The sequence below is a fragment of the Bombus affinis genome, chromosome 15 (genome assembly GCF_024516045.1).
Source record: "Bombus affinis isolate iyBomAffi1 chromosome 15, iyBomAffi1.2, whole genome shotgun sequence".
NCBI lineage: Eukaryota > Metazoa > Arthropoda > Insecta > Hymenoptera > Apidae > Bombus > Bombus affinis.
Genome location: NC_066358.1, coordinates 7468370 through 7477870, shown reverse-complemented (window position 1 = coordinate 7477870; position 9501 = coordinate 7468370). Strand labels below are relative to the sequence as shown.

Below are 9501 nucleotides of genomic sequence, written 5' to 3'. Positions count from 1 at the left end.
TTTCTATGGATTTATGTAGATTGTTTTAGTTAACAAAGCACGTGGATAAAATTTGAATGTACAAGGTAGATTGGTTGTTTAAAAACATACAAATTTAAATAAAAACTTGTATTTTATAAGAGGTTAATTATCTGATTACTTTTATATGGTGAAAATTGGAAGAAATATTTTGTATGCTACTTTATTTATTGTAGTATTTACATTTTACATTAATTAATATTAAATTCCGTATTACATAGTATAGTATAGTAGTATTTTATATGTACGTATAATTAAACTGCAAATTTTTATGTATTTTTATATTTTTATGAAAATAACTAAAATGATATAAATTTATTTCATTTACCAAATGTAATAAATACTGTATTTTGTATATTTTTACATATCACATACATTGTGTGCATTTTTCAAATTTCCCATAAATGCATAAAAATCCACAATCTATATACATATGGTTATGAAAATGAAATATAATACTTGGTAAAAAATCATTTTATTGGAAAGTAGAAGTATGTGGAAATACTTTTTGTAGCCACTGTATAATGCTAGTATATTTTAAAAATGATTTAAGAATTGTTTGTAAAACAGAATATATTTGGCACGCTGCATAACTGTTTTAAGGTGTACCGATTATATCGAGTGACAGAGGAATCATTACTATTATAGAATTAATTAGCATCTGGTTTACGGACAGCTCGTAACTGTTTAATTTAATTATATAGGGTGGTACACGCAGCACTGAAATTGAAGATCATGTTAATAAAAGGTTTGTAATATTATTTCCAATTCTAAAAATTTTATTTCTAATTTATTTTTTACCACGAATAAAAATTGTCACTTTTGTTTATCTTTCGTAATTGTTATAATAGAATGTATTTTTGATCCAATGGAAATGTATATAACATTATGACATATATAATATAATACATAGATACAGCAATATATATATACACACACATAAACAGCAGTAGTTAAATGTAATGACGCAATATTGAATCAGTTGGCTACTAATTGGTAAAAAATTGTATGAAGATTTTTAAGTTCACGCCTAATTTTCCCGCTAGTCCTGCATTTCCTGTATCTCTCTTCTTCCATATCCGTCTCAGTAACCTCATTCGATGGAGGTGCTATGAAAGCATAAATACACGCTTGTTAAACATTCTCTTTCGACTCTCGACCAATGGCGTTTCTGCGCAAGGCAGCCTAGGATCGACGCGTCGCGATAGTCGTAACAATTTCGGAAAGTTCGTGCCTCGTTTTCACGCCATTATGGATTCGTTAGCGAATTACGCTAGTGACGGAGACAATAGTAACAATTCGGAAGATCCAAAGGTGAGTGTGTACTTGTTGATAAAATATCAGTTTATTTTACGATTATTTCACTGATGGCGTATTTTCACCTAGGCATCCATGACGCTTAAGAAACTTTTCGTATACATACACGACATGGCTTCTAGGATAGGTTCTTAAGTCAATGTATAATTTGTTAATCATTAATCCTGCGATGGTACACCAATGTTTTTCATTTCAGCCAAATTTTCTACGTAAATGGATGCATAGTGATTTATTTTATCAGGTCGTCACTGCGTTCTAAGAAATTTTTACACTGATATACGTATATAACGTAGACATGTATGGTAAGAAAATATAAATTGCAGGAAAAATTCAAGTCAATAAAATGAGAAATTTAATTGATACGTTGAATGATGTAATGAAACGATTTCCGCGGGAAAAATATATGTATAGTGGTTCCCTGTTTAATCATGTCATATTTGATTTAAATATTTTATATAATTCAAATATATTATATTTTGATAATGTATGAATTAGTAGAACGTTCAATAATTAATTTAACGACTGGAGATGAACTGATTGTTTTGTATTGTTCTTCAAAGATTAATATAAATAGCATATTGTTATGTGGATTATACCAAGACAATTTATAAAAATCATTAAAGCTATTTGCTAAAATTGCTGTTATATAAAATGTTTCTTTAAGTATTTACTAACTATATATATATATATATATATATTTTATATGATTTACTTAAGCTTATAAAGAAATGTATTTACTTATATTATGAATTATATGTGATCACTATATCCATCTCTTTAATTGCAAATTTATTGAATATTGTTAATTTTGAGTTATTAATTTATGAATTAAAAATGTGAAAGTTTCAGTTGATATTCTTATAGATATTCATTATGGGAGTATTACTAGTCTAATATTAATTAATGTCTGTAATGTATGAAATATTTGTTCCTTGTAAATTATTTGAAAGTTTATCTTGAATATTGTGTTTTAAAGATACCATATGGGATGCATGGTGATACCAATAAAAGGGCCAGTGACGCTAACTACGATCCAGTACAAATGGACATGAGTGAGGTACAGTGGAATTGAATGTTTGCAAATGTTTGTTTGTGATAATAAGTACAAAATGTTACAACAATTACTAGGAAGATGTGGTATCTTTATGGGGGCTGTACATATGTATAGGGTCATGCCTGATATATATATAAAAAAATGGTTCAATACTTGGTTTCTAGAGGTCATGTCAAAACCATGTAAATAAAATATAATTTCACAATAGCACTCCTATTGCACCTGTATTCTATATTAAACATTCAAAGGAAATTAAAAAGCCTTGCATTAAAATTAGCAAAAAAATTGTTTCATAGTGGTTTTGTATGAACTGAAACAATTGTGATTAATTATTTCTTATAAAAATACTAATGAAGGATATAAGACGATATATATAATATAATGATAATCTTTTTATTATGACGTTTTTTTGGACTTAATATCAGTATAGTGAAATCATATGATTTACATTATATCACTATGATACAATGCACTCTTACCCTTTATTATTTTTACATCATCTTTTAATATGCTATAACAATATTACCAAAACACAATTCATGATGTACAAAATTCTGAGAAGTTTAAGACATGACCTTAAAGCCTGATTTACCGTGTGGCAGAAACAATGAGGGTAGAGATTGAGATATTTAAAATTTAAATAATAAGTAAATGGGAATGGTGCCATTTCGTGAGAAAATATTAACACGTAGCTCTGTTGGTAATACATGATACAATATCTACGCACCTCGGCAAGGTCTATGCTGTGTGAGGGTCTTTCAAGACTACCCCAAGTCCTATTCAGAAGACAGAGGTGAGTAGAGGAAGCTGGAAGAAGGTAACACTAATAAAAAATCAACCATCAAAGAAACCACATGTACAAACATATTCGGGTAATATAAGTACCTGCTAATGCAGATAAATATGAAGGGCCCTCATATTCCTTTTATTCTGTTCATCTACCAGAAATTTGACTGGAAAAAGCTTACAGTGAATAAAGATTTCTATGTTATTTTCGTGAAAGTTGTTTTAAGAGTGCTCTCTGTTTTTAAATACCAAAAGTATTAGGATGTAGTAATTTTTACCTGGTAATTATAACTGTTGCAAAACTCAATTTTTACATACACTGAAATTTTGTGAATTATTTTTCGTAAATTTTAAAATTTAAAGGAATAAACTTACAGTTTAGAAAACTAGAGAAATTATACTACAAAATTACAGTAGGCGAAAAATTGATTTTTGCCAAACTGTGAGGGTACTAAGAGAATGTTTGATTTATACTTATAGTTCTTGCAATGTAAATTGAGATTTATGTTTCGCTTAATAGAATATGTGAAAGGTGTATAGTAACATGGACAATTTTTATTTCTTTAGGAAAGCAACAACAACAATTCGTCCAGGGAATCTAGTAGTGAAAGGGCACATAGTCCAGCTGCACAATCAAAAACAGACTCATCCCGAACATTACCTTCCCCCTCAGACCAGAGGTAAGCTGGTTTGTTTATATGCGTATTCTCAACTCTAAACTTAAATTAATGAAATTCTTTGAACTTTATAAGAGACAAAAAACAAACAAACTTGCAACATACATTACCACCATAATGTTTGCCTTACATACAGAATAATAATACGAATCTGTGTGGTATACCCTGCAGAACGTAATCGTTTTACAGGCGATCTGATCATGAGAATCACACAGCAAATTCGAAAGACGAGCACAAACGAGGAGATAAATCTGACCGTAATAGACATATGAGCGATAAGGGGCGTCGGCCGTCGTACGATGATAGAAGACAACGAGAAAGCAGCCACAGGGATAGAGACATAAAGAAAAGTCGGGACGATGATAGAAAATCTCGTGACGATGATAAAAAGAAGGAAAAGAGTTCTTTGGGATCGAGTAAGGACGAGAAGAGTGACGACAAGGAAAAGAGTGACAAAGATCATCACTATCGCGACGATCGAAGAGATCGAAACCGGGATAGAAGCGACAGAGATAGACGCAGGGATAGGGACAGAGATCGAGATCGAGATCGAGATCGCCGGCATTCTAGAGACGACAGATCAAAAGATCGGTATCGGGACGATCGATTCGGGAATTATCATAAGGAAAAAGATCGCACGAGATCGAGATCTAGATCGAGAGACCGGGCTCCGCCGCCTTTTAGGACGATGAGCTATAGGGAAGAAAAAGGCAGAAATAAATTAGCTCAATTAGAGAAGTTAGGAATTGAACTTAAAGCACCGGAAGGTGATACTGCTACGCCCGGTGTTCAAAACGAACAGAATTATTATAATCCATTAGCCACGGCAACGCAAGGAAAGTACGCGGAACAGATACAGAAGAGGAAACTGTTATGGGCAAATAAGGTAATCATTGATGATTTTTTAAATCGATCTTATATGAAGACCACAGGGAAAAGGGAAAATAAATCATATTTTTTGGTTTTCATATGAGAGCAACTTTAAAATACAATATTTTGTCAACCAATCGTATATTATCAAAATTGTTTTCTTGTTAAATTGGGTCCTCTTGAAATTGATTTCAGATAATATTGAAAATATTAAGCGTATTATTAGTTTTCTCATAAAATTTCACGGATTTGTCATCTGTTGCTAAAGAAACCTTATATTATCTTTGGATCGAATAGATGGTTTCGTTTTTAACTATGTTGTAACAAAGTACACTTTTCTGTACACTAATACAACCAAGTACACCAATAAACAAAATTATACTTATATTTTTCCGTTGTGATCATCATATTGAAATATAATTTTTTTAATTTAATGAAATATTATTTACAGTCAAAACAAGACGAAGGTAAAACGTCTACAGCAGCTTCTACTGCAAACACTTGGGTGGGAACAACATTCACTCATGACCAAGATGGGAAAGTAACGGCGAAATTTAAACGATTGATGGGCATTAAAGATGATTTGCCGACTACTCCGGCAGCGGGTGCTAAACCAGATATACTGAAGAAGCAGGAAGAAATGTTTAATAATATGGAACAACAGTATGAGGTAGCACGTGCTACAACACACACGCAGCGTGGTGTTGGACTTGGTTATGCAACCGGTGGTTATCAATTCCCCCGATAGAGTGGAGAACCGTTTTTGAACTGTGAGTTTAGGATTGATAACACCCAACATAGGTGCAACTGAATTTTTTGCCTGTTGATTTTGACAATTTCATCAGGTTGATTCTGAAACAGTTTTTTATTTTGAAGTCGTTCTAAATAGAAAATATAGAAAATAATTGCAAAGCTTATAAGATAAAACATCCGAGCAATCTTGTTGTAGTTGTGTAATTATATTGTAAACATTGAAGAAAGAAAAATAAATTTGTTAAGAATCTGGATGAGGAAAGTACTCTGTACTTTCGACTTGATGATGATGATTATTTTTTATTTTTTGTTCATGAAAAAAGCGGGAAAACTGCAGTCCTGTTATGCTACGAATGCGCTTGCAACACCAATTTATATAATTTCCCATTGTACCTATATGCTATATGTACAAATATAAAAGAGGTGTATTGACATAAATCATGTTTTTTCTTTTTTCTTAAAATAAACATTAAATGACTTTAAGAATCTTTTCTTTTTAATAACTGAAGTCATAAATTAGATCCGAAGAAGTCAATTTAACGCAGATCGTTATCATAAACCATACGTGACTGCACTAAATGATGCCGATTAGGTTACACACTATGAATAAAAATCAAGCTTCTTATCTTCCTTTAACACGTTGATTGCCACGGGGATCGTCGGTGACCCACGTTACTAAATTTTTTATAGTGTGAGTAACAACTTTTTGACAATGTGATTGACTTGAAAAAAATGCACAAATATAATATAATATTTCGTAAAAATTTAAATTTTATGTTGTAGTATATTTCAATATATCGTGACTTCCAGGCTGAAATATATAAAATTCGTGTGACGAAAATTATTTAATCTATCAAAACCTTCAAGAGTCATAAAAATTTGAAAGATTCAGGATTCTAAAATTCTAAGTATTGGATTTTAACTTCGAATCTCAAATTTTCATAATATTGAAATTCTTCGAATCGCTTCAATATTTAGATCCGAAAAACTTCATTAAAATTCAATATTGTTAAGTCATTCATTTAAAATATAATGTTTCGTGATTCTAATTTTAGACTGTGGATTTTTATGCATTTATGGGAAAATTGAAAGGTGCAAAGATGTACAAAATGCACATAATATGCAAAAATATATATAAGAAATATTATCTCCATTCCTTTAGTTATGTTAATAAAAATATGAAATTGCTTAAAGATCTGCAGTTTAATAATTACGATTTTTACTCGGATAGGGGAAAAACGTGGGCTTAGAAGCAACAGCTGGCAACCGCTCTACTTCCATGAGCGCGTTACTATTGCAACTTGTGACGTATCTATGCCAGGATTGGCCAGAGCAATGCCGACTTGTCACGAACCATACCGAACATTGCACATTCAAACGTATATATCATGGCGTACCGATGTTTGAATTTAATCGTTACGTGACGGTATACGTGGAAAGTTTCTGATACATATTCAAGTTATATTAGATATTAACGTTTAAAAGAATATATCTGTCAGCTTCCTATTTAATAACCAGCATCTATCATGGAGAATTTCGTAAAAATTGAAAAGATCGGTGAAGGTAAATGGTTTTGAATAGTACTTTGTAAATTGGGCTTCTCTGACTAATTTTTTGCTCAAGAATTCTTTTTATTCGTTATCCAAAAATATTTCGTCTAATTCTATGTGAAAATGTAGACAACTAGTCCTTAATGTAATTTATATTGTAATTGATTATTGAGTTTGCAAATTTTGGACTCGTGTTTCATATCAAGGTTTAATAACCTTTTAATAAAGATAAATATCTTAAAAGTTGTAGTTATTAAGATATCTAATCGAGTTGTAAAGTAATTGCTTATGAGTATATTTTTTATATTTTGTTTTTGTAATGTAAGTTATGATTTTTGTTGTTTTATATGAAAATGAAAGAGTAGTGTTACAGCAAACAAAATTTTTTTAGGTACATATGGAGTAGTGTACAAGGGAAAGCATAAAAAAACTGGAGAGATCGTAGCAATGAAAAAGATTCGTTTAGAAAGCGATGATGAAGGAATACCATCCACAGCGATTCGTGAGATCTCTTTGCTCAAAGAATTGCCACATCCCAACATTGTCAGATTAATGGATGTTTTGATGGAAGAGACCAGATTATATTTAATTTTCGAATATCTTACTATGGATTTGAAGAAATATATGGATACTTTGGGTACTGGAAAGTTAATGGAGCCAAAAATGGTTAAATCCTATTTATTTCAGGTATTCAATATATTCTTAATATATAAAATAAAATCTCCATTACATAGGCTATATCATGATTTAAGGCAAGTCATATTTAATATTAATCATATTAAGTCAAATAGCTTTGTTAATATAATCAAGTGATAGATAGGTCATGGACTTATATGGATTAATAAATGTTAATATAAGTAAATATAATACTTTTGTAGAAATGGAAATAAGTTTTTAATTTGTTTTTATAGATTACACGTGCTATTCTTTTCTGTCACAAGCGCAGAATATTGCATCGTGACTTAAAGCCACAAAATTTATTAATTGACAAATCAGGATTGATTAAGGTAGCAGATTTTGGTCTTGGGAGAGCCTTTGGCATACCAGTCAGAGTATATACACATGAAGTAGTCACCTTATGGTACAGAGCTCCAGAAATCCTTCTTGGTACTAATAGATATTCATGTGCCATTGATATCTGGAGTATAGGTTGTATATTTGCTGAAATGGCAACAAAAAAACCATTATTTCAAGGAGATAGTGAAATTGATCAGTTGTTTAGAATATTTCGGTATGTTGAGTATGCATGTTAGTAGCATGTTCGGTTGCTATTTAATAGAATATAAATTAATAACAGATATTTTGCAGGATATTGAGGACACCTACCGAAGAGATATGGCCTGGCGTAACACAATTGTCAGATTATAAAGCTACATTTCCAAATTGGATAACAAACAATTTGGAATCACAAGTTAAAACATTAGACGCAGACGGTCTTGATCTGCTACAAATGATGCTTATCTATGATCCTGTGCATAGAATATCGGCACGTGCTATTCTGAAACACTCTTACTTCAACGATTTAGATATGTCGAAAATACCATCGCTATAATATCAAAGACTGATACAAATGGATGGAATATATCCTACACAGATACTGTAACGTTTTAATTGTGTGACTGCATAGAGAATATGTCTCAGGGTATATTGAAATGTTAATTTATTCGTACGTATGAACGCATTTAACACTTTTTTATGACTTCACTCATTATTTCACATTATGGAAAATTTATGTAACGAACTTTTGTTTTGCTATGATGTATTCGAACAATATCACAAATTTTTAATAGATGTTATAATAAATCATTGTATACTCAAGCAAAAAATATTGTGTAGGAGATTAATGTTTGAATGAGTCATTTTTGCTGTATAAAAGTTGTGTAACGTTATTGATGAAGCTGTGTGGTGATATTATTGTATATTCTTAGGATTCACCTTAGATTTTTCTTCTTCACTTATCACTTATTCACTTCATCCAAAGTATCGTGCGTTCACAAGTGTTCTTAAATATCATTGCATTATATATTGAATAAGAAAATTATTTTTCTCAATTCAGAGTAAGCATTGTAAGTATTCTAAGGAAGATAGCACACTAGGTTATAGCAATTCAGTTGAGAATATATCACTGTTGCCATATTATATGTATCACTGAGAAATTCACACGCTTATTAAGAAAATGTGTCATTTGTACTTTTATTTTGAAATAAATGACGACATCTTATTAAATGTGTTGTTCTAAACGTGAAATATCAGGATTTATATTTTATTGTAAGCGTGATTTTTCAGTTCTCTTTTATTTCATAATGTAAATTAAGTTACGTTATTATACAGAGAAATAAAAAGAATAAAACTGTACGTGATGTTTGCAATTCCTAGAACGACTAACTTGATTTAGTTACGAACAAAGATGACTCATCGCGAGCAGCGGTATAGCGAAATTATGCGGCACCCGCGTCTTCATCTTTTTTCTAATGGA

The 9501-nt window shown here is 30.9% G+C and overlaps 2 protein-coding genes across 2 annotated transcripts; both read left to right on the top strand.

Annotated features, from left to right (window-relative positions):
- Positions 1-1043: 1043 nt before the first annotated feature.
- LOC126924850 (arginine/serine-rich coiled-coil protein 2) lies at positions 1044-5913 on the top strand. The gene is made up of 5 exons (XM_050739781.1): positions 1044-1332; positions 2312-2392; positions 3743-3855; positions 4042-4738; positions 5174-5913. Exons 1-5 carry the CDS (start codon positions 1270-1272, stop codon positions 5468-5470), a joined length of 1251 nt encoding a protein of 416 aa, XP_050595738.1. The 5' UTR covers positions 1044-1269; the 3' UTR covers positions 5471-5913.
- A 789-nt stretch (positions 5914-6702) lies between these two features.
- On the top strand, positions 6703-9380 carry LOC126924855 (cyclin-dependent kinase 1). Its single transcript, XM_050739793.1, has 4 exons — positions 6703-7038; positions 7417-7712; positions 7937-8256; positions 8334-9380. Exons 1-4 carry the CDS (start codon positions 7002-7004, stop codon positions 8575-8577), a joined length of 897 nt encoding a protein of 298 aa, XP_050595750.1. The 5' UTR covers positions 6703-7001; the 3' UTR covers positions 8578-9380.
- The last annotated feature ends 121 nt before the right edge of the window (positions 9381-9501 follow it).